Source organism: Hemiscyllium ocellatum, chromosome 46 (genome assembly GCF_020745735.1).
Source record: "Hemiscyllium ocellatum isolate sHemOce1 chromosome 46, sHemOce1.pat.X.cur, whole genome shotgun sequence".
NCBI classification, from domain to species: domain Eukaryota; kingdom Metazoa; phylum Chordata; class Chondrichthyes; order Orectolobiformes; family Hemiscylliidae; genus Hemiscyllium; species Hemiscyllium ocellatum.
This window is the reverse complement of record NC_083446.1, coordinates 5780958-5807353: the sequence shown is the minus strand read 5'-3', so window position 1 is coordinate 5807353 and position 26396 is coordinate 5780958. Positions and strand designations below refer to the sequence as shown.

Sequence of the window (26396 nt, the reverse complement as noted above, 5' to 3'; positions counted from 1 at the left end):
TCTTACATTTATTTACAGAGTGAGAGATGACAAGCAAACACCTCCTAACTCAGTTTCAGAAACTCTTCTGACATTTTTTTTTAAAGTTTCAATTAAAACCAGTTAATAATGTTGCGGAGTGACAGGCCCTTATAGGGGCTTTTCGTACAAAAAATAAAACTTTGAAGCAAGCCAAAGAAAATGAAATTAAAATGTAATTTTGGAGGGGGGAATAATGCTCTCCAGCACTTGTGATGCTCATGAGTTACATTAGCACACTGGTTATACCCACATTCTCACTTCCTGCATATCATTAACCATCATTATTATACAATTCATATCTTTGAGCCATTGATTATTATCTTAGTTTCCCCTTCAATTTTCTGACTGTTATCTCTCTCTCACACACACGCCCACCCACCCATCATTTGGCTTCATCAAGAGGTCAAAAACGTTTCACTCAGTGACCTTCAGCCACTCAAGAGAGTCCAAGTCCACGTTGCCTCCACACAGCACCACACAGACGTTGCGGAGATTGCCGGGGAGGTCTCGAAACCGGGGGGAGAGTACCACTGCGACCCCGACACCTGCGGTGGGCTCAATCACCAGCTTTGCCCGCTCCCACATCAGCCGTGTAGCCCGCTGCAAAAGATAAAGAGCGCCAATTGTAGAACGGTTTCACCCCTTCGCGATGTCCTTGGAATACCACATACAAGCCTGACCGCCAGATTATAAAAATGACGTAGGGGTGTTGGAGAGGATGTGAAGAAGGGTTATACAGGGCGACAGCAGAAATGAAGGGGGTTACACATTAGGAAAGGCTAGGACTCTCCGAATCTTTGAGTCGTAGAGATGTACAGCATGGAAACAGGCCCTTCGGTCTAACCCATCCATGCTGACTAGACATCCCAACCCAATCTAGTCCCACCTGGCAGCACCCGGCCCATGTCCCTCCAAACCCTTCCTATTCATATACCCATCCAGATGCCTCTTAAATGTTGCAATTGTACCAGCCTCCACCACTTCCTCTAGCAGCTCATTCCATACACGTACCACCCACTGCGTGAAAAAGTTGCCCCGTAGGTCTCTTTTATATCTTTCCCCTCTCACCCTAAACCTATGCCCTCTAGTTTTGGACTCCCTGACCCAAGGGAAAAGACTTTGTCTATTTACCCTATCCATGCCCCCTCATAATTTTGTAAACCTTTCAGCCTCCGACGGGTCTCTTATAAAGCAAAATGGCGGAGAGGTGACCTAATAGAAACGTGTCAATTTCTGACAGCTTTTGACAGAGCAGAAACAGAGACAATGTATCCTCTTGTGAAGCCATAAGATACAGGAGCAAAATTAGGCCATTTGGCCCATTGCAGCTGCTCCGCCATTCCATCATGGCTGATTTGTTTCTCAACCCCATTCTCCTGCCTTCTCCTGTAACCTTTGATCCCATTACTAATCCATCACTGTCTTAAATTCACTCGATGACTTGGCCTCCTGCTGTAATGACCTCTACAGATCCACACCCCCCCCCCCCCCCCCCCCCCGGCTGAAGATAATCCTCCTCATCTCACAGCGAAAGGGCCGTCCCTTCACTTTGAGGCGTTGCCCTCAGGTCCTAGTCTCCCTTACCGGTGGAAACATCTTCTCCACCAAGGTCAGGTTAACCGGCCTACCGTTGCCCGTCTTCTGCCTCCCTCCTTTCTTAAACAGAGATGCTACGTTAACCATTTTCCAGTCCTCAAGTCCCCCGGCTCGACTGATTCTGAAATATCACCACTAATGCCTCGACGATCTTCTCAGCTATCTCCTTCAGAATTGTGGGGTGTAATCCATCTGATCTGGGTGATATTTTCCACCTTCTGACCCGCTGCACTCACCTCTACATCAAATTCTCTCAAAGTTCTGGTATGCTGCTGATGTTGTCCTCTGTGAAAACTGATATAACGCATTTATTCTGTTCCTCTGCCATTTCTTTGCTCCCCGTTACTACTTTTGCAGCCTCACTTTCAATGTCCACTCTTACCTTTTATATATCTAAAACAAAAACTCTTGCAACCTTCTTTTATATTACTAGCTAGCTTACCCTTATATTTCATGTGTCCCTCCCTCATTGCTTTACTCATTACCTTCTGGTAGTGTATGAAGGTTTTGCCACCCGCTAATCTTCACCACATTATATCTTTCTTCTTTGGCTTTTCTGCGGTATCTGATTTCCCCAGTTATCCACGGTTGTCTTGTCTTCCCCTTCAGCATGTCTCTCTTTCCTTGGGATGAATTTCTGCTGTGCCTCCCAAATTACTCCCACAAACCTGCCACGTTGTGAAACTTGACAGGGTTCAGAAAAGATTTACGAGGATGTAGCCAGGGTTGGAGGATCTGAGCTACACAGAGAGGCTGAATAGGCTGGGGTTGTTTTCCCTGGAGCGTCAGAGGCTGAGGGGTGACCTTTTTTTATATAATTTAGATTAGATTCCCTACAGTGTCGAAACAGGCCCTTCAGCCCAACCAACCCTCTGAAGAGTAACCAACCCAATCCTAGTTCCCTCTGACTAATGCACCTAACACTATGGACAATTTACCATGGCCAGTTCACCTGACCTACACATCTTTGGACTGTGGGAGGAAACCGGACCACCCAGAGGAAACCCACACAGACACAGGGAGAACATACAAACTCCAGACAGACAGTCACCTAAGGCTGGAATTGAACCTGGGACCTTGGTGCTGTGAGGCCACAGTGCTAACTACTGAGCCACCGTGCCGCCTTATGGAAGTTTATAAAATCACTTCCCACCAGAGCTCTGTTTGTTCGAGGGTTAGCCTACACACTAAGTCTCCTCACGTGCTTTAACCCTTCGGGATGTCATACAGCGGATACGCAGAGCGCCCTGGGCCCCCTTTTCACGTTCCCTTTCTACCGTCTCCCTACTCGCGCTCCGGTATTGAAGATCGGAATTCCGATTGGGGGATCGTGGGAACGGAATCCGTTCTCGGCTCAGTAGGGAGTACGCCCCTCTCCCTCCCCGAAGGATAAATCGTGAGCTTGAATCATAGGAAATAGGAGCAGTGATAGGCCGTTTGGCCCATCGAGCCTGCACTACCGTTCAGCATGATCGTGGCTAATCCTGCAATCTCAGTGTCCCCACTTATGCTTTCCCTCCATCGCCCGTTAGCCACTTCCAGCACCCTCTTGAATACATCTAACGAGCCGGACCCCACAGACCCTTCAGGTGACTGACTGTGTGGAGTTTGCACATTCTCCCCGTGTCTGCGTGCGTTTCCTCCGGGTGCTCCGGTTTCCTCCCACAGCCCAAAGATGTGCGGGTCAGGTGAATTGGCCATGCTAAATTGCCCGTAGTGTTAGGTAAGGGGTAAATGTAGGGGTACGGGTGGGTTGCGCTTCGGCGGGTCGGTGTGGACTTGTTGGGCCGAAGGGCCTGTTTCCACACTGTAAGTAATCTAATCTAATCTAATCAAATTCCCTGGGGTGGGGGGAGTCCATAACTAAAGGGCATAGGTTTATGATGAGAGGGGAAAGATTTAAAAGGGACCTAAGGGGCAACTTTTTCAAGCAGAGGGTGCTGTGTGTATGGAATGAGCTGCCAGAGGAAGTGGTGGAGACTGGTACAATTGCAACATTTAAAAGGCATCTGGATGGGGATATGAATAGGAAGGGTTTGGAGGGATATGATGGCAAATGGGACTGGATTAGGTTAGGATATCTGGTTGGCACGGATGAGTGGACCGAAGGGTCTGTCTCTATGATTCTATTACCGTGCCATTGATGCTCCACCATCTTCCCTGCCAGGCTGCCCTTCCAATCAACTCTGAGCAGCTCCTTTATGGTTTTTATAGTTACCTTTCCTCAACTGCCACACTGCCAGAGGTGGAGCCTGACTCCACCCGATCAATATAAGATGGCCACCAACAAACCAAATTGGGAACGCAAGCCAAACACCTTCACCCAGAGAGTGGTGAGAATGTGGAACTCCCTCCCGTGGGGTGAGATTGAAATGAATCGTACAGAAGCATTGAAAAGGGACGATCAAATGAGAAAGAAGGGAACATAGAATGGCAGTAGATTTGGGTGAGAAAAGGTCAGAGAAGGCTTATGTGGAGCAGAAACACCAATATGGATGAGTTGGGCTGGCTTTTCTGTGCACCTGCCAGGTGTCATATGTCCCACAACAGCCATTGAGGTTAGTTGTCAAGTGTCGTCACTGCTGTAACACAGGAAATCTGGCACACACAAAGATGCCAACATGAAATAACGATGAAACATTTGCTTTGCAATATCCACGAAGTGACAAGACAGTGGTGAGAACAGCAGCCCCACCCTCGTTGTTGGAATACCGCAGTGACCTTTTATATCCACATGAAAAGGCAGCTGGAGGCCTCAGTTTCACCATAAACCACAGCACCTCTGATGAGTCCAGCATTCCCTCAGTACAGGCACTGGAAGAGTCAGCCTGGGATTTATGTTCCAGTCGGTAAAAACAAGGACTGCAGATACCCGAAACCAGATTCTGGATTAGAGTGGTGCTGGAAAAGCACAGCAGGTCAGGCAGCATCCAAGGAGCAGGAAAATCAACATTTCGGGCAAAAGTATTCCTGATGAAGGGCTTCTGCTCGAAACGTTGATTTTCCTGCTCCTCGGATGCTGCCTGAACTGCTGTGCTTTTCCAGCACCACTCTGATCCAGAATTTATGTTCCAATCCCTGGGGCTCTCAAACCCATAACTCACTGACTTGGGTGACAGTGCCACGCAGTGAGTCATGGCCAATGTGATCACAAGTGGTGGCTCAGTGGTTAGGACTACTGCCTCACAGCACCAGGATCCCAGGTTTGATTCCAGCCTCGGGCAACTGACTGTGTGGAGTTTGCACATTCTCCCTGTGTCTGCGTGGGTTTCCTCTGGGTGCTCTGGTTTCCTCCCACAGTCCAAAGATGTGCAGGTCAGGTGGATTGGCCATGCTAAATTGCCCATAGTATTAGGTGCATTAGTCAGAGGGAAATGGGTCTGGGTGGGTTACTGTTCGGAGGGCCGGTGTGGACTAGTTGGGCCGAAGGGCCTGTTTCCACACTGAAGGGAAACTAATCTAATCTAAAAACTGTAGTTGCAGTTTCCTTGATGACCCAAGACACTAAGTGAACAGTGCCTTTGGGATATATGATCTGTCAAGGACTTTGACATCTAGCCAGTGATACTGGCTGGAAACATCACGTTGCTCACTCTACCCTGCATTCGCAAATGCCATGCTGCACCGTCTGATAACACGTGTAGCTGGGCGCGGTGCCCAGTTGGTTTTCAATCCTCATTCCAGCTGCTCCCTGGAATTGGAGAGGAATGGGAATGTCAGGGCCTTGTGTAGTGTTGTAGAACAGAGGGAGCTGAGCAGCAGGTACATAACTCTTTGACATTTGTGTCACATATGGACACAGTGGCACACTTACCTTCATTACTCAGTCCTCTGAGTATAGGAGTTGGGACGTCATGTTGCTTTTGTACAGAACCTTGGTGAGGCCTCCTCTAGAATACTGTGTGCAGTTCTGGTCACCCAGTTATAGGAAGGATATTATTAAGCTGGAGAGAGTTCAGAGGAGATTTTCCAGGATGTTGCTGGGTATGGAAGGTTGGATAAGCTGGGACTTCTTCTGCAGGATAGTAGGAGGTTGAGAGGTGACGTGATAGAAGTTTATAAAATAACGAGGGGTACAGATAGAGTCAGTGGTAGCTGTCTTTTCTCTAAGGTGGGGGACTTCAACACTAGGGGTCATATTTTTAGGGTGAGAGGAGAAAGATGTACAAAAGACATGAGGGACAAATTCTTAACACAGAGAGTGGTTCATGGGTGGAATGACCTTCCTGAGGAAGTGGTGAATGTGGGGACAGTTACAGCGTTTAAAAGACACTTGGATAAGTCCATGAATCAGAGAGATATAGGCAAGGAGCAGGTAAGTGGAACTAGTTTAGTTTGGGATTATGTTTGGCGTGGACCGCAGGATTCGTTTCCATGCTGTATGACTCTATGTCAAAATATGACATGACCAAAATTCAGCATGCAGATTGAGGGGCAGGTACCTTAATCTCCTCCTCACTGACGGTGAAGACATCATCCACCAGGTCCCTGATGATGGGCCAAGTCTTCTCGCCGATGCTAGTCTTCACTCCATCAGCGATTGTCACAGGAGGGTAGGTGTTGGGGGTCAGGCAGCCACGCTGCTTGGACTGATAACAGTCATCTGCCTTCTCCGGTTCTGCTGCATAAATTTTGACCTGTGGACGTTGAGTCTGCGGAGGACGTAGGTGGTCGGTAGAAGGGGACAAGAATGGAAGGTGTGAGCGTGATATCCAACACAACACGTATAACACACTGTGTGTTCACACTGCTAGCTCCAGCTCTCTGCGTGCAACATAGTTAGTGCCCATTACTGGCTCATCTCCCAACCATATATCCTACCTTGATGGCGACTGCAATTCCAGAGACCATTCCTCCACCACCAACTGGAACCACCACAGCCTGTAGATCTGGGACCTGTTTGACAGGAGACCAAGTAAGAGCCCATGGGAAGAGCGGTTATGTTGGAACAGAGCATTTAGACAGCTGCACAGGAGCAGCGATAAGCCATTCAGCCCACACTGCAACCCCTATCCCCACACTGATCTCATAATCCTTGATGCCATTGATAATCAAATGTTTATCAACCTCTATTTTAAACATATTCCAAGGGTGAACTTCCACAGCCCACAGTGGTGGAAAATTCTAAAGATTCATAACCCTTTGAGTAAAACAAATTTCTTATCTTGTTCCTAAATAGAACATAGAACATAGAAAAATACAGCGCAGTACAGGCCCTTCGGCCCTTGATGTTGTGCCGATCCAAGCCCACCTAACCTACACTAACCCACTATCCTCCATAGGTCTATCCAATGCCCGTTTAAATGCCCATAAAGAGGGAGAGTCCACCACTGCTACTGGCAGGGCATTCCATGAACTCACGACTCACAGGGTAAAGAATCTACCCCTAAAATCTATCCTATACCTAACACCCCTTAGTTTAAAGCTCTGCCCCCTCGTAATAGCTGACTCCATACGTGGAAAAAGGTTCTCATGGTCAACCCTATCTAAACCCCCAATCATCTTGTACACCTCTATCAAGTCACCCCTAAACCTTCTTTTCTCCAATGAGAACAGCCCCAAGTGTCTCAGCCTTTCCTCATACGATCTTCCTACCATGCCAGGCAACATCCTGGTAAACTTCTTCTGCACCCGTTCCAGTGCCTCCACATCCTTCCTATAGTATGGCGACCAAAACTGCACACAATACTCCAGATGCGGCCGCACCAGAGTCTTATACAACTGCAACATGACCTCAGGACTCCGGAACTCAATTCCTCTCCCAATAAAAGCCAGTATGCCATATGCCTTACCTGGGTGGCAAATAGTTTGTGTTTATCCCTTTATGTTTAAATTGTATCTCCCAATTCTGGACTCCCCAAGCAGGGAAAACATCTTACCAATCTCTATCCGATTCAGTATTTTGTTGATTTCAACTAAGTCACCTCACACTCTTTGATATTTTAGTGAATTCAAGCCCAATTTCTCTTTATAGGACAGTCCTGCCATCCCGGGAATAAATCTGGTGAACCTTCATTGCACTCCCTCGATGGCAATAATATGTTTCCTGAGTTAAGGAGATCAAACAGCACACAGAACTCCAGACTGGTCTATCTAAGCTCCTGTGCAATTGAAGCAAGATTGGTCTGTGTTGCAGAATAAGGTACAATTGCACAGAGGGTGGGTGCAGGTCAACGGTACACACTCTACCCAAATCCCTATTACACACAATGGCTCCTTCATCTATATACTTAGACACAATGATTCTGGTTACTTGTTGCAAGATCTCCAGTCCAATGGTGCCTTGACCAGCAATCACAAGGGGATCTTGGTTAGAGTGGATTTGAATCCCCTGGGTCTCCGCTATGACCTTGGACACGGTTTCCATTCTTGACTTATGGAAGATAAACAACAACAAAGCAAGAATTAATTTCAGAGCAGTGTGGCTCACCTCGCACATGCTACAAGCTACAGATAGATTTACACACAGGGCCATGTGCTTTGCAAACAGGGAAAAAAAAACATGCCTTCGCATTGTGTCTTTTCAATCAAAGCAAGCCTGGGGACAGAAAGTGCTGGAGAAACTCAGCATGTCTGGCAACACCTCTGAAGGCAGAGGCAGAGTTAATGTTTCGAGTCCGGCACAAGTCTTCTTCAGAGCTCTGGCAGACTGCACTCAAAATGTAGTGGGCGGCACGGTGGTTAGCACTGCTGCCTCACAGCACCTGAGACCTGGGTTCAATTCCCGACTCAGGCGACTGACTGTGTGGAGTTTGCACGTTCTCCCCGTGTCTGCGTGGGTTTCCTCCGGGTGCTCCGGTTTCCTTCCACAGTCCAAAGATGTGCTGGTCAGGTGAATTGGCCAAGCTAAATTGCCTGTAGTGTTAGGTAAGGGGTAAATGTAGGGGTATGGGTGGGTTGCGCTTCGGCGGGTCGGTGTGGACGTGTTGGGCCGAAGGGCCTGTTTCCACACTGTAAGTAATCTAATCTAAGTAATCTAAGTAAATGTTTCATTCTCCACAGATGCTGCTAGACCTGCTGAGCTTTCCACTTTTTATTATATATTTCCAGTCCCCGTAGTATTTTGTTTTTATTAAAGCTTGGAGATTTTGATGAGAGCTAACCCCTGGCGCATTTGCCATGGCAATGGCCTCAATAAACACAGTAAGTTTGCCATTCAGTCAGCACCCTCTTCTAATGCAATATAAAATGTTGTTGCCTTTGAGATTTGGCATTCTGGCAATTTCATCCTGATGCAGACAAGGCAAAAAGGTTCAACAGTACGTCACTTCCTTCAACAGCAACTAATTCGCTGTAGTCCTGGTCTACAGAAAGCACAGCAACACCTCTCCTGCCGCAGGGAGCTAAGGAAATTCAGCAAAGCCATAAAGGCACTGACCAATTTTCACTGGTGCACCACAGAAAGCATTCTATTTGAATGCATCATGGCCTGGGCAACTGCTCTCCCCAAGACTGTAAGAAACTATTGAGAGTTGTGAAAACAGCCCAGACCATCACACAAGCCAACCTCCCCTCTATACCTTCCCACTGCCTTGGAAAGGCAGCCAACATAGTCAAAGTCCCCTCCCACCCCGCTTATAATCTTTTCCGACCCCTTCCGTCAGGAAGATACAAAAGCTTAAACACCTGTTCCAAAAGATTCAAGAACAGCTTCTTCCCACTTTATTTTTTTCTTTATTCATGCACTGGATGAAGGTGTCACTGATTAGGCCAGCCTTTATAGCCCATCCCTAATCGTCCAGGGAGCAGTTAAGAGTCAACTGTGGGTCTGGAGTCACAGGTAGTCCAGACCAGGCAAGGATGGCAGTTTCCTTTCTTAAAGGAACCAGATCGGTTTTTCCTGACACTCGACAATGGATTCATCCAGATACTCACTGAATTCTGCCCTGGTCGGATTTGAACCTGGGTCCCCAGAACATTACCTGGATTAACAGTCCAGTGATAATTCCACCAGGCTATTGCCTACCACGTTATGTTGTTAGACTTCTGTATGGACCTCTCAAATTTCCAATCTAATGTGGACTTCACTCTTTGTGCACCTTCCCCACAGCCATAACACTGACTTCCGGGGGATCCAAGATGGCGGCGACCCAGCAAGTCTGAGTCGACAGTGCACCTCCCAAGACTTGGGCAAAGTGGGTCACCCCCCCCCACACACTCACCAAATCATTTAAAATAGTTTTTACTTAATGTAATTAGTTGTTTAGTACTGAATTTAAGCAATTTAATCTCCAGGAAAAATGACTTAAGGGAAGGCAGTCCGCAGCTCTCAGCAAACAGGAACCCCACCCCCACCCTCTCCAGCTGCAGCAGAGGCGTCCGCAGCTGTCCCGGGGGACTTACCTACGGTGGCGAGCCTCGTGGAAATAATCTCCAAACTCGATGCAAAATCGACACTTTTATTGAAGAATCCCGAAGCCGATGGGACTCACTCTCAGCTGCGCTGCAAAAGCACGACCGAGACATCAAGGAAATCGAGCGCCAAGTCGGAGGGTCAGAGCGAAAGGCCGCGACTTCCGAAACTACAGCACAATCGGCCATGGATCAGGTCCGGACTCTCGAACATCGAGGTCATCGAAAAAATATTCGTTTGCTGGGCCTTCCCGAACGGGAAACGGAAGGCCAGCTTAGTGTTCTTTGAACACTATCTTGGGGGGGTGGGGAGAGGGATTTATTTATTTGTTCTCTACTTAACGATATTCTCCCCCCACCTTGTTTTTTTTATTCTATATACACACACACACACACACATATACATATATAGGCCTGGGGGTCTAGTTAATGTTGGTGGGGGGAGGTGGTTACCTTATTGTATTTTACCTCTGTCTCTAGGAGCGGGGTTGTTTTCCCTTGTTATTTTATATTATTATATTTAATTATTTCTTGTAGAGGTTGTAATTTTATAGTTATATATGTTTATACATGGTATTAACATTACCAAATATATCCAGGTGTTGGTGTGGGTGGGTGGGTGAGTGGGGTAGGGTGCTCACTGTTCACTCTAGCTCTGTAGTATATTTGAATTCTCCTCATCCTATTGTGAAGCGCCTGGGTCAAGGGTGGGGCACTAGTTGGGAGAGAATATGATGGACATTTGGATAGGAAGTGATACCCCCTGGGAACAAGGGGGAAAATCTCCATTTAAATATGTTTTATATGTTTTTTATTTAGAATTTTTTTTATTATACTGTTGTGAGTGTACTAGAGAGCCTTTATTTTTGTGAATTTTATATGCTCTATGCTCGGGATGTTCTGGATAGGGTTTCCCCTCCCGAGGGGTCTTGGATTTGCCCAGACGATTATGGTTGATCAGTCGGTTAAGTGGTGCACCTGGAATGTCAGGGGGAGTAATTCACCAATCAAAAGGAAGAAAATATTATCAAACCTCAAGAAAGGGTTGATATAGCTCTCCTACAGGAGACACACTTATTGGATAAAGAACACTTGAAATTACGACAGGATGGATTTGATCAGGCCTTTTTTTCTTCTTTTAGCTCAAAAAGCAGGGGAGTTGTTATTCTTATTCGGAAGAATTTTCTTTTCAAAATCCTAAATCAGATAAAAGACGAGTCTGGATGATATATTCTGATTAAAGCCCTTATAAATGGAGAGGAATATAGGATTTTAAATTTGTATTGTCCCCCGGCACATCCGGGGTTAGCACTGCTGCCTCACAGCGCCTGAGACCCGGGTTCAATTCCCGACTCAGGCGACTGACTGTGTGGAGTTTGCACGTTCTCCCCGTGTCTGCGTGGGTTTCCTCCGGGTGCTCCGGTTTCCTCCCACAGTCCAAAGATGTGCGGGTCAGGTGAATTGGCCATGCTAAATTGCCCGTAGGGGTAAATGTAGGGGTATGGGTGGGTTGCGCTTCGGCGGGTCGGTGTGGACTTGTTGGGCCGAAGGGCCTGTTTCCACACTGTAAGTCTAATCTAATCCTTTTAAATTTATAACGGAAGCCTTCTCAAAATCGATGGCTCTCAGTGCCCATCATTCAATTATAGGGGGAGACTTTAATTGTGTTATGGATCCGGAAATAGATAGGATTCCCAAGAGTACTGCAGGAGTATCTCCCAGATCTAGACAATTGGTGGATTTGAACAAAGAATTAGGACTAGTAGATGTATGGAGATACCTTCATCCACAGAGCAGAGATTTTTCTTTTTACTCCAATCCACATAAATGCCATACTAGAATCGATATGTTTTTTTGCCCCTAGATTTTTTTAAATTCCATATCATCCTGTAAAATAGGCAGTATAGCAATTTCTGATCACGCTGCTGTATATATGGAAATCAAGGCGAGGAACAATGACACATCCCCCCGGCATTGGCGTATGGACCCCTTCCTGATGAAAGATAGTAAAGATTGCGCATCATACAGACCAATATCCTTGCTAAATGTAGATTTTAAAATCCTCTCTAAAACGTTAGCATTGATGCTAGCAAGGGTATTGCCACATATCATAAAGGAGGATCAGACAGGGTTTATTAAGGGCCGTAGATCATCCAATAATGTTAGAAGGGTTTTCAATGTGATTCAAGCCTGCCATCAGGGAAAGATACCAGATGTAGTAGTCTCATTAGACGCGGAAAAGGCATTCGACAGGGTTGATTGGTCATATTTGTTTTACACATTGGAAAGGTTTGGCGTTGGAAAGGTGTTTATCAAATGGGTCTCAACACTGTATAATGATCCCAAAGCAGTTGTGATTACCAATGGACTAGGCTCAGATAGCTTCAGTGTGGTTAGGGGCTGCCGTCAGGGATGTGCTCTCTCACCATTGCTATTTACACTAATAACTGAGCCACTAGCAGAAGCTATACGGGCTGACCCTAATATAACGGCCCCAAGGGTTGGTACAGGTAAACATAAAATTACCCTTTATGCAGATGATGTACTTCTATTTCTCAGTAATCCTTTGATGTCCATGCCTCGCTTAATCCAAGTTATTAATACATTTAGTGTACTTTCAGGCTACAAAATTAATTTCTCAAAATCGGAGGCTATGCCAACAGGTGGCCTTGCTAGTATATCCCACTTGTTGGACAGATCCCACTTTCCCTTTTGGTGGTCCCTGGAGGGTTTTTTTATATTTAGGCATTTTTATCACCCCAGTATTTGGTCAGTTATACAAGGCTAACTTTGCGCATTTACTGGAGAGGATAAGGCAGGACCTCCAGCGATGGGGAGACCTTCCAATGTCCTGGCTAGGTAGAATAGCACTAATTAAAATGAATGTCCTGCCCAGTCTCCTATATCCTATGAGAATGCTTCTGGTGGTGCTGCCAAGGCTGGCACTATGTAAATTATATGGCTGGTTGGGTTCCTTTATCTGGAATCATAGACGGCCCCTCATTAAGCTGAAGAAGCTACAGCTTCCACAGGCAAGGGGAGGATTGGATTTCCCAGATTTTAGGAAATATCAGTTAAGTTCCCTATTAAGTTACATAGCTGATTGGGTCTTGTCTGACCCACTATCGATCTGGCTGGACATCGAGGCTTCTCAAGTAAAATGCCCACTTATTAACCTTTTATTTTCAGACAAGAGGAAAATCATTACGGATCACTGTAAAAACTCTATAATACTAAACACAATTAAAGCTTGGAATATAATGCGGCAAAATGAGGGCACCTTACATAAAACATCTCCCTATGCTCCGATAGTGAGAGCATGGGGATTTCAACCGGGGTTTACAGATGCCACTTTCAAACTCTGGAGATCCAGGGGTATCTCCTGTTTAGGGGATCTGTTTAAAGAAGGGATCCTGATGTCTTTTGAACAGCTGCGTCAGAAATTTGGATTACCTAATGGAGACCTCTTTCGATACTTCCAAATTCAAGATTACATTCAGAAGAAGACTACGTTATTAGATAGTCTTTATAAATCAGATAGAGAATGTAGAGTACTATGGTCAATGGGGGTATCTTCCGTTTATCATTTACTACATGATGAAGTATCGGGAGATACGGACAATCTGCTTAAATCATGGAATCAGGATTTGGGACTGGAAATCTCTATAGAAACATGGAATGACATTTGGGAAAATGCCAGAAGAATCACCGTCTGCAACAGAACTCAGGCCATTCAGCTGAAGATACTTCATAGGGCCCATATAGCAACGGATCGATTAGCAATATTTAAGGCAGGAGCATCTCCAGTGTGTCCCAAATGTAAAATAGAGGTGGGCACTCTTGTACATTGCCTATGGACCTGTCATAAGATCTGTAGATATTGGACTAAAGTAGCAAGTGGTCTGACAGAAATCTTAGGAACAGAAATTAGAGTGGACCCTGTATCTCTCCTTTTGGGCTTTTCGGACTTACCCTCCCTGGATATGCACGGGAAGAGATTATTTTCTATTCTCTCTTTCTGCGCAAGAAAAAATATTTTGGTAAACTGGGTGGCTGAAGGCCCCCCTGGACTTTCAAATTGGCACAGATTAATTATGGAATGTATTCCCCTTGACTTCCTTACAAATATGGGGCACCGAAAGACCGAATTATTCCATAAAATATGGCAGCCCTTCTTGAATTATATAAATACAGATATTTCGGCCATCCTAACAAAGGCTTTTATTTAATTGAGATAGCGAACGGGCTGGTCTGGGGCCCCTTGGGAGAGGAATCCCCACACGAATACGGGTTTTGTTACATTTGATGTTAACACATTCCGAGCATGTATCTCACTACCCAATTTCTGTGTTATCTGTCGGGTATTTTTTCTCTTCTTTGAATAATGTAAGAGACTTAATTATACACTCTGGTTAGTTGTAGGTTAGATTAGTAGTTGGTTGAGTTTTGGTTTTTCTTCTCTCGGTATTTTTCTTTTGTTAAATTTTGGTTATTATTAATTTAAGATTTAATTGTATATCAATGTTTATACTTGGGTTTTTTTAAATTTTGTAAACTTGTAAAAATGTTAAATTTTCAATAAAAATATCCATTAAAAAAAAACCACCGCCTTCCCCACTCTGTTCTATCGCCCTTATGCACTTTGCTTGGTATGATCTGTATTGCATGCAGATTAAAACTATTCACCTAGATACACGTAACAATAAAATATTAAATCAAATAAATCAAATCAAATATATTCATTGAAATTAATGGGCTCTAATCCTCTTGTTAGCAGTTAGTCCTGTTGCGTGAACCTAATGTATTAGGATAAGTGGACTGCACTGGCCTTCAAACTGTAGAAAAGTGAAGACGGAGAGGATAACCTGATTGAGGATTTCAAACTAATCGCTCTTTGGCCGTTTAGGACATAAATGTTGCTAAAAAGGGACAGGAAGTTGGAGCTTTTCATCTCGCACTCATCGGGACTAACGGGCTGGAAAGGGAACAACAATTTTTTTACACAGCATGGAAAAATACAATACAGAGAGTTGTGAACACAGCCCAGTCCATCATGCAAGCCAACCTTCCAGTCATTGACTTCATCAATACCTCCTGCTGGCTTGAATAGGCAGCCAACACCATCAAAGATGGGTTGGATTATGGCTGACATAAAGATGCAACAGGAACTTGACCTTAGTTGACGGACCACCATTCTGTGACGCAATGGGATTGCAGGGGGTGCAAAGGAGACTCATCGGAATGTCGCCAGGAATTTTGCATTTCAGAAGTGTAGAGAGACTGGATGAGCTCAGGTTGCTCCCTTTGGAGGTGAAGGGGAAACCTGATAGAGGCATATGAGATTACGCGGGGCATGGACAGGGTGAATAGGATGCAGCCGTTCCCCTTAATTGAAGGGTCACTAACAACGGGGCATGATTTTAAAGTAAAAGACAGGAGGTTTCGAAGGGATCTGAGGAAAAATGTTTTCACCTAGAGGGTGGTGGGGTCTGGAATGAGCTGCCTTGGTGGGTTGAGGCGGGAACCCTCACAACCATTAAAAAGTACCAGGATGCACACTTGTAGTGTCTTAACATTCAAGGCTTGGGCCTAGTGTGGGAAAGTGGGACTAGTGTAGGTGGTAGTATATTTTTGGTGGCACAGACTTGAGGGGGCTGAAGTGCCTCTTCTAAACTGAATTCAAACCAGGTGAGTCAACTCTGACTGCTCGCAGCACTGCCGTGGGGGTTAGGGCTAGGCGATGGCCTAGTGACATTATTGGCAGAGCATTAATCCAGAGACCCAGGTTATATTCTGGGAACCTGGGTTCGAATCCTGCCATGACGGACAGTGTAATCTGAATTCAATCATAATCTGGGAATGAGAGTTTACTGATGACCATGAAACCATTGGTGATGGGCAGGAAAAACACCCATCTGGTTTGCTAATGCCCATTCGGGAAGGAAATCTGTCATCCTTACCTGTTCCAGATCCACAGCAACGTGGTTGAATCTTAAATGCTCTCTGGGCAATTAGCGGTGGGCAATAATAGCGGTGGTCCACCCGGTGATGCCCACACCTCATGTATGAGTAAACAAGATGCAGTACAGATTGGCCATCTCCAGGCACCTATTTAAACCTGTGTGTTTATCTTCCAGCGTGATTGATTTACACGTGTTGGTAGTACATTCACTCACGGGGCTTTGTATTTTGTGGTTTGTGTTCAAAAGGAATTGAAAAATTCCAACTTCACGTCTCTTTACAGCAAGCTACCCAATCAAGGGTACAGGTGGAGGTGTCCCTACTTTTAAGGGAGACTAGAACCAACCATCACAAATAGAAAACAGAGACTAGTTCACAAAGAAGCAAGGAGCAACACAGGAACAGCAGTAAATAGATAACATCAACATACTCACCACCACTTTTTGGGAACGAGTTGTAGAGTAAAGACCACAGAGATTCTAGACAGACTGGCGTCTCTGTCAAACCCCCCAAAACACCCTTGCCCCTTCGTTTCCTCCCCTCCCTCCAACGGTCACAAGTCAGTCCACACAAGTGAACTGGTGATGCCTTACCTGGTCGCTGGGCTCACATTCCACAATGTGCGCGCCATACTCCAGTATGGCAGCCTTTTTGCACGCCGGGGCATTTCGGGGCACAACCACATATGAGGGGATCCCTGAGACAGTTCAAAACACACACATTTACACGGTACTTAACAACAGCAGTGCGCCTAACCTTACTGCACCTGCTTCCAATGAGGAAGAGACAAGATGACCCACAATCTGCCTCATCCCCTATCTTCACCTTCCCCACCACTGGCTCACCATTTCAACAATAACCTCAACTGCGAGAAACACTTGGGATTGTGCCCTTCGGATGAGGCAGTCTGTTGTTGTATAACATTAAGGTACAGTACTGGTGGGCACAGGTCCATTACTGTACAACACTAGGGTAGAGTATTGGTGGGAGTCAGTCTGTTGCTATATAACACCAGGATACTGGACTGATGGAGAAGGGTCTGTTCTTATAACATTCTGGGGTACAGTATTGGTGCGGACAGATCTGTCAATGTATAATACTGGTGAGGACAGGTCTTAATTGGCCTTTTCTGCTCTCCCTACCTTGCATTTGAGCAGCCAAGGCAAGTGCCTGTCCATGATTTCCACTACTGTGAGTCACCACGGCTCGAACTTCCTCGCCATTTTGCCTCTTCTCGCTGAGGCTGGCCACTGCATTCAGGGCTCCTCGGATCTGGAAGGAGTAACAGACCTCATCAACTCACTGGCGAAAAGGAAACTGTTCAAAATTTTCTTCCTCCTGTTCAAATCTCTCCATGAATTCCTCAGCACCCCTCCTGATATCTGTCACGTCTTCCAGCCCCTGAAACACTCCACGACCTCTGAATTCCTCCAATTCTGGCATCACAAGGAACCCTGATGTCCCTTGCACCACCACTGGGGTGATATCGTCAGCTCCCTGGGTCCTTAAACACTGGAATTCCCTCCGACTGTAAGGTATTTCTTACAATCTGCCTTTTTAATCAAGCATTTGATCACTTGGACTAATATTTCCTTTCAACTCTTGTGAAATATTCCCTGTTAATTTATCGGGATGTTTTACTGCATTAAGATTGCTATAAAAATGCATGTTGTTCACCTGGACGGTAATCCTAATGTTTTACCAGCAGAGTGCAGTACCACTTAACTGGTCTGGCTCCTGAATTATATCTAAGACCCCATAAATGTGAGGTCTTGCATTTTTTGAAAGTCAAATCAAGGTCAAGAGTTTCATGGTGAATGGTAGGGCCTCAAGGAGTATCGTGGGACAGAGGGACCTTGGAGTTCAGGTGCACGGTTCTCTGAGAGTGGAGTCCCAGGTAGACAGGCCAGTAAAGAAGGTTTTTGGTACACTGGCCTTCATTTGTCAGGGCACTGAGAATAGAAGTTGGGAAATTATGTTACAATTGTACAGGACATTGGTGAGGCCACGCTTGGAACATTGTGTTCAGCTTTGATCGCCTTGCTATAGGAAGAATGTTATTAAGCTGGAAAGAGTGTAGAAGGAATTTACAAGGATGTTGCCAGGATTCAGGGTCTGAGTTATAGGGAGAGGTTGGACAAGCTATGACATTTTTCTTTAGAGTGTGGGAGACTGAGGGGGGGGATCTTATAGAAGTGTGTAAGATCATGAGAGGCACGGACAGGGTGAATACACTCAGTCTTTTTCCCAGGGTTGGGGAATCGAGGACTAGAGGGCATCAGTTTAAGGTGAGAGGGGAAAGAATAAAAGGGAACCTGAGGGGCAACTTTTTTACACAGAGGGGGGACGCATATGGAATGAGCTGCCAGCGGAAGTGGTTGAGGTGGGTACATTAATAACATTTAAAAGGCATTTGGACAAATACATGGACAGGAAAGGTTTGGAAGGATATGAGCCAAGTGCAGGGCAATGGGGTTAAGTGTCGATGGACATTTTGGTTGGCATGGACCAGTTGGGCGGAAGAGTGTGGCTCTATGCTGTAGGACTCTATAACTTTGACCCAACCTTGGTCCAGCCCAGCCGTAGTGTTAAATAGTCTGGATGTTTCTATACAATGGGAGTAAATGGGAAAAGGTTTGGTCTCTTGGGATTGTGTACATTGGGATGAAATAGAAAGGGATTTGACCTACTGGAATCGCATACAATTGGAGTGAGAGGGAAACGTTTGGTCAATTGGGATTGTGTCCAATGGGAGTGAATGGAAAGGGGTTTGGTTAATCGGGATTGTGTCCAATGGGAGTGAATGGGAAGAGGTTTGGTTAATCGGGATTGTGTACAATGGGAGTGAATGGGAAGAGGTTTGGGGGTTAATTGGGATTGTGTACAATGGGAGTGAATGGGAAGGGGTTTGGTTAATTGGGATTGTGTACAATGGGAGTGAATGGGAAGAGGTTTGGTTAATTGGGATTGTGGACAATGGGAGTGAATGGAAAGGGGTTTGGGGGTTAATTGGGATTGTGTACAATGGGAGTAATGGAAAGGGGTTTAGTTCCAATGGGAATATCTACAATGGGAAGGGATTTATGTCCATTAGGATGCTGTAGAATGGAGTGAATGAGAAGGAGTACAGCTGATTGTGATCATGTGCAATGGGAGGGAATAGGAAGCACTCTAACACAAATACGTCCAATCCAGGCTTGAGCTAAGGTTCTAAAACCTTTAGCAGAGGAGCAGCATCAGCTCTTACCCCCTCAGAGCTCTGTCAGGCTGCTCCCTTATTGCTGCTGTCTTTACACAGAAATTGGTAATAAAATTACAAAAGCACCACATGTCCTTAGTCAGATAAGAAGCAATGACATGGCAAAGGTTTGCAGAGGAAGAGAAACTCATTGACAAGTCTGTGAACGCTTGACTAATTAAGCCAAATGCACATCAAAGTGGGACACCCTTGATCCAGCCAGGCCCCAAATGGCTGATTGCTTTGGCTAGATAACCTTCCCTTTTAACAGGACATCATAATGAGGGACTAGTCTAAACTATGTGGAAAGGCCATGAGGTAACCTCGCTCAGCTAACATTCCCAGTATCACTGTTCTACAAAATGGCTTTTTCTTTTAAAATCATTTTAGATTCCCAGAATGCAAATTAAATTCATAAACCTTCCCTGATCTCAAGCTCCAGGGAACAACTTATAAACATTCAATCCATGACAAGCCAATGTTCTCTCAAATCAGACCAAAAAGGGTTAATCTTTTCACCACTCAGGCTCGAAGGGCAGAATGGCCTACTCCTGCACCTATTGTCTATTTCCATCCTCTCTCTCTCTCTGTCTCTGTGTCCCTTGAACCCTTCAGTCAGTGAATGTAACTTACAGAAAAATGTTTTCTCTCTCTCTCTCACTCACACATGAACATCTTCCAACTTTCAGCCTTTGTGTTTTCCTAGCCTGCAAGGGTAATGAGACATTCACTTCCCATTCACTCCAAGATGAGGGAGCTAAGCTTCTTAAATTCAAATCTGCTCAGTGTGGTACACATGAAAATGCATCAGGTTTGTTCCATTACATGCATATTCCACTCAGCTTATTAAATTACAAGTTCTTTTCCTATTGAGTATAAGTTTTGATAAGAGTCTTTGATATAAAGCAGCGATTTAATTATCTGACATGTGAAATATGCAGACTTCCAGCCTCTGGCATAAGAAGGAAGTACTGCCACACGTTCCCCAAGTGAACAAATGTTATCACCTTATTTACACTGATCCATTGACACTAAGAACAGATGTCCCCAATTCCTCTGAACAAGTACTTTCCTGCATTCTCTGCAGCAAATGTGTCACATTTAAGGCTACACACTTTCTCAGGGTTTGGGTGCATTGAGATTGTGTGCTTCCTTTGTGTTTCAAAGCCCAGATCCAATTCTATTTCTTAATCCCCATCCTGTTTCTGAATTAGCAACATATCAAAGCAGCTGGACTGGGATGGTATTTTGTGGGAGACTTGTTAGATTCGAAGCAGACCTTTTGTCACATATTAAAAGCCTGGAAACCATTTTGAATCTCATATTAATGTCTGCTTGCTAATCTCGCACTTGCCCAGACTCAGCAGGATGGTTGGACGTGCAGCTGTACTGCTACCTGACAAATGAATTCTTTCCTTGCATGGGAATGTTCTTCTCTTTTGCAAAAACCTATTAGGTGAAAGCGAGTACTGCAGATGCTGGAGATTAGAATCAAGAATGCAGTGCTGTAAAAGCACAGCACGTCAGGCAGCATCAGAGAAAGAGGAAAATCTATGTTTCAGGCAAAAGAAATTTACTTATCAGCTACTAACCAACACTGTCCAGACACTACGTGATTGGGCAAAGTGCCTAACTTGCTCATTATCCTGCAATTAACAGTTTGCTAATTATTAAATGATTGTAACGTATATAATCACGCAACTCTCAGTATCTTGTCAGAGTGACTTGTGAACATTCGGTCAACTTGTCTCTCCCCATAAGCTCACGAATAAAGTCAATAGCTCAAGTTTTGTGTGGCGCGATTTACTTTCCCCTAAATTGGACCAATACGAGTGAGTCAGCCACTGCATATGTCATTTCATCCTCACCACATTTCAATGGCTCAAAAGCATCCTACCTTGAATGATCCTGTTCTTTGGAAAAGCTCACACTTGAGGAAGATCTTCCTTTCAGCCCGCTTGTCGAGGGTGGAGTTGGTGAGGACTGGAGTCTGGTGGACAAGGTCATGGATGACCCTGTGAGCCTTCTGTATACTAGCCAGGGAAACACAGTGCTGAGACTGCATGGCTACCACAATGCCACAGCAAGAAACTGAATTTGTAAACAGGAAACTACTGTACTAAACAGCAGTTGAGACCACATGCAAATGCCATGCAGGATGTGATCACGTTAGGAGAGAGAGCAGAGCAAGATCTTTGTCAAAATGACATATTGTAACCAGGAGGTGAGATCAGGATTTCATTTCTTTGCAACAGGTAAGATCAAATCAAGGTGCATGGAATCACGAGGGTTCAAGATATCCATCTACCCCTGACAAAAAATGTAAAATGAGGCACAGATTTAAAGGAAGCAACAGAAAGCTTTTTTTACAAGGGAGGAGGTGGAGTTAGTGGATGTCATGGGTAAATCTTTTTATTCAAAAGGTGATTGGGGTCTGAAACATGATATGTGAAAAGATAGTAAGTGCCTCATTGCACCAGAGAGAGAAAAAATTGGATATGCACTTGTACCATTTGGACCAAGAGCTGGAAGATGGGAATGAGACCAGATGTCTCTTTTACAGATGTTAGGGACAAACAAGATGGGCACAATGTCCCCTTTCTGTGTTGCAAATCTTTCTGTCAGGGCTCTGGAGGGATGAGTCTATGGGAATACTATGGGATTGATGATAGCTACTGGGAGTGCAAAAAGTGGGGATGGAGGAAACTGAGGTAAGTGATGCCCCCTTTGCCGAATAGCTGCTTCTTATTTTTACAATGACAGTTGGGGAACAATCATACTCTCTGCACCCTAGGTCCCGCTGTAAAAGCAGCACTTGGATTTGACCTGAAAGAGGGTCGAGGTCAGAAAGGGGATCTGAGATTCCTCAGGACAGGTCTCAAAGGGTCGGCTAGGCCCCGGCGTCTCCCTGGTAACGGCACCAGAGCCAGTCTGGCCCCGCCCCTTCACCCGCTGTGACCCCGCCCCCCTCTGACGGTCAACCCGAATCCGATCCCACCCCCTTCTAGACTCCGACACCGCCCCTTCACTCCCCAGCTGGATGTCCCCAAGCTGGAAACCCGTCCCCACAATGACCCCGCCCCCTCAATGACGTCAGACCGAATCTGACCCCGCCCCTTCACGGACACGGACCCCGCCCACTCCCTGCCTGTCAGCTCGATTCTGGACACGCCCCTTCACTGACTCTTACCCCGCCCCCTCACAGCCTGTCGGTCAGTTTCTGACCCCGCCCTCTCACTGCCTGTCAGCCCGATTGTGAACGCGCCCCCTCACTGACACTGACCCCGCCCCCCACTGCCTGTCAGCCCTACTCTGACCCCGCCCTCTCACTGCCTGTCAGCCGGACTCTGAACACGCCCCTCACTGCCAGTCAGCCCGACTCTGACCCCGCCCCCTCATTGCCAGTCAGCACGATTCTGAACACGCCCCTCTACTGACACTGACCCCGCCCCCTCACAGCCCGTCAGCCCGACTCTGACCCCGCCCCCTGATTGCCAGTCAGCCCGATTCTGAACACGCCCCTCCACTGACCCCGCCCCCTCAGTGACACTGACCCCGCCCCCTCAGTGACATTGATGATTTGGTTTATGCGAAGGTTGGTAGGGTGGAAGGTGAGCAATGAGTGGGGGTTCTGTCCTTGTTATGGTTGGAGGGGTGGGGTCTGAGGGTGGAGGTGCGGGATGTGGACGAGATGCATTGGAGGGCTTCTTTAACCATGTCGGAAGGGACATTGTGGTGTCTAAAGAAGGAGGCCATCTGGTATGTTCTGTGGTGGAACTGGTCCTCCTGGGAGCAGATACGGCGGAGGCGGAGGAATTGGGAATACGGGATGGCATTTTTGCAAGAGATAGGGTGGGAAGAGGTGTAATCCAGGTAGCTGCGGGAGTCAGTGGGTTTGTAAACAATGTTGGTGTCAAGTCAGTCATCATTAATGGAGATGGAGAGGTCCAGGAAGGGGAGGGAGGTGTCAGAGATGGTCCAGGTGAATTTAAGGTCAGGGTGGAATGTGTTGGTGAAGTTGATGAATTGCTCAACCTCCTCGCGGGAGCATGAGGTGGCGCCAATGCAGTCATCAGTGTAATGGAGGAAGAAGTGGGGAGTGGTGCCGGTGTAATTACGGAAGATTGACTGTTCTACGTAGCCAACAAAGAGACAGGCATAGCTGGGGCCCATACGTGTGCCCATGGCTACCGCTTTGGTCTGGAGGAAGTGGGAGGATTCGAAGGAGAAATTGTTAAGGGTGAGGACCAGTTCGGCCAGACAAATGAGAGTGTCGGTGGAAGGGTACTGTTGGGGATGTCGGGAGAGGAAGAAACGGAGGGCTTGGAGGACCTGGTCATGGCAGATGGAGGTGAAGAGGGACTGGATATCCATGGTGAAGATGAGGCGTTGGGGGCCCGGGAAACGGAAGTCTTGGAGGAGGTGGAGGGCGTGGGTGGTGTCTCGAACGTATGTGGGGAGTTCCTGGACTAGGGGGGATAGGACAGTGTCGATGTAGGTAAAAATGATTTCAGTGGGGCAGGAGCATGCTGAGACAATGGGTCGGCCAGGGTGGTCAGGCTTGTGGATCTCGAGAAGGAGGTAGAACCGGGCAGTGCGGGGTTCCCAGACTATGAGTTTGGAAGCGTGGGTGGGAGATCTCCTGAGGTGATGAGGTTCTGTATGGTCTGGGAGATGATGGTTTGGTGATGGGGGTGGGGTCATGGTCGAGGGAGCGGTAGGAAGAGGTGTCCTGAAGTTGGCGTCTGGCTTCAGCGGGTGTAGAGGTCAGTGCGCCAGACTACCACTGCGCTCCCTTTATCTGCTGGTTCGATGGTGAGGTTGGGATTGGAGCAGAGGGATTGGAGGGCTGTGCATTTTGAGGGTGAGGTTGGAGTGGGGGAGGGGGGTAGACAGGTTGAGGCAGTTGGAAATGAAGAGATCGAGGGCAGGTAATAGCTGAAAATGCGTTGCTGGAAAAGCGCAGCAGGTCAGGCAGCATCCAAGGAGCAGGAGAGTCGACATTTCGGGCATGAGCCCTTTTCCAGCTGTGCTTTTCCAGCAACACATTTTCAGCTCTGATCTCCAGCATCTGCAGTCCTCACTTTCTCCTAGAAGGCAGGTAATAGACCAGCACGGAGTGTCCAGGTGGATACAGTGTGTTGGAAGTGGGCGAAGCGGTCCTCGGAATGTGGGTGTTAGCCCCCTGTGTTCTCTGTCTGTGCCATTATGTTTATATTGTTTCTAATCTAAAAAGTGAGATAACGGAGTTCTACATGAATACATGCAGTTTTTGAGCAAAGTACAATGTAACCCTGCAAGTAATTCATCCCACAAAATATATACAGTAGCGCCTCGACGTACGAACTTAATCCGTTCCGGAACCTGGCTCGCGAGCTGAAAAGTTCGCGAACTGAATCAATTTTTCCCATTGTTAGGATAGTGTAAGAATGCTTGGACGTAGCAACGAACGCTGTTTACAGCGCACGCGCCAAAGACAAACTGAATGAGATCACGCGGAGTCCAAGAGCTTTTGCATTCAACAAGCACGTAGCAAAGCAGAACAATGAAACCACGTGGTCGCACATGGGCTTTTTGCGTTCGTACCTTCGTTCATACCTTGAATTTCTTACGTACGTTGAAGCAAAATTTTGTGTAAATCCTGTTCGTAAACCGATGCTACTGTATGTGCATGTGGGTCTTTGTGTGTGTGTCTGTCTGTCTGGGTTGAGGGTTGTGAGTGTGAGAAAGTGTATGTGTATGTAGTGAGTGTAGAGTGCCTTAAGTCTGTGAGGGGGTGCATGTGTGAGTGTGGGAGTGTGTGTGTCTGTAAGGGTTTGTGTGGGTGTCTGTGGCTGCATCTGTGTATACGTGTGTGCGTATGTGTGTGTGTGTGTGTGTAGGAATGTCTGTGTGTGTATATAGTGCAATGGTGGTCACCCGTAATGAACCCAAGGTCAGGGTTGAGACCCTCCCTATGGGGATCGAACTTAGCTATCAGCCTCTGCTTGGCCACTTTTTGCTGCTGCCTGTCCTGAAGTCCGCCTTGGAGGATGGTCACCCAAAAGTCCGAGGTCGAATGTCCTGGACTACTGAAGTGTTACCCAACTGGGAGGGAACACTCCCGTCTGTTCATTGTTGTGCGGTGCCCATTCATCCATTGTCGTAGCCTTTGCTCCGGTTTCACCAATATACCATGCCTCAGGGCATCCTTGCCTGCAACGTATAAGATAGACAACGTTGGCTGAGTCACATGAGTGCCTGCCATGTACATGGTGGGAGGTGTCCCCACACGTAATGGTGGTATCTATGTCCACACTCCGACACATCTTGCAGCGCCCACCCTGACAGGGTTGTATGAAGTTGTCCTGACAGCCGGAGCTGGGCAGCTTGCTCCGAACAATGATCTGTTTGAGGTTTGGTGGTTGTTTAAAGGCAAGTAGTGGAGGTGTGGGGAAGGTCTTGGTGAGGAGCTCATCCTCATGCTCTCAGGACACTCCAATTACTGCGCATGCTGGAATCTGAAACCAAACCTGGTGTTGTGTGATATTTAACTTTGTACACCCCAGTCCAACACCAGCATCTCTCAATCATGCCCCACAGAGCGTCATCCTGAATCTGACCCCGCCCCCTCACTGAGCGTCATCCTGAATCTGACCCCGCCCCCTCACTGAAAGTCATCCTGAATCTGACCCCGCCCCCTCACTGAATGTCATCCTGAATCTGACCCCGCCCCCTCACTGAGCGTAATCCTGAATCTGACCCCGCCCCCTCACTGAATGTCATCCTGAATCTGACCCCGCCCCCTCACTGAATGTCATCCTGAATCTGACCCCGCCCCCTCACTGAGCGTAATCCAGATTCTGACCCCGCCCCTTCATCGCTACTGTCCACGCCTCCTCACGGCCTGTCAGTCCGAATCTGACCCGCCCCCTCACTGAGCGTCTCCTGAATCTAACCCCGCCCCTTCCACCGCTACTGTCCACGCCCCATCACGGCCTGTCAGTCAGAATATTACCCCGCCCCCTCACTCTGCGTTATACTGAATCTGAACCCGCCCCTCACCGCTACTGTCCCCGCCCCCTCACGGCCTGTCAGTCAGAATATAGCCCCGCCCCCTCACTGAGCGTCATATTGAATCTGACCCCGCCCCCTGATCCGCCCAGACCTGGACCCCTACCCGGACGATGCCATTATCGCCTTTCTGCGGGGGGGGGGGTTGCGCATTCTCTTATCAGTGCGGGTTGGT

General features: G+C 46.9%; 1 protein-coding gene across 1 annotated transcript; it reads right to left on the bottom strand.

The window, feature by feature from the left end:
- Positions 1–8: 8 nt before the first annotated feature.
- Positions 9–22084, bottom strand: LOC132836233 (serine racemase-like). The gene is made up of 7 exons (XM_060855571.1): positions 21066–22084; positions 17073–17202; positions 16524–16627; positions 7871–7990; positions 6439–6513; positions 6060–6269; positions 9–621 (listed from the first exon to the last, which is right to left on the bottom strand). The coding sequence occupies exons 1-7, from the start codon at positions 21231–21233 to the stop codon at positions 436–438; spliced, it is 993 nt and encodes a 330-aa protein (XP_060711554.1). The 5' UTR covers positions 21234–22084; the 3' UTR covers positions 9–435.
- Positions 22085–26396: the final 4312 nt, after the last annotated feature.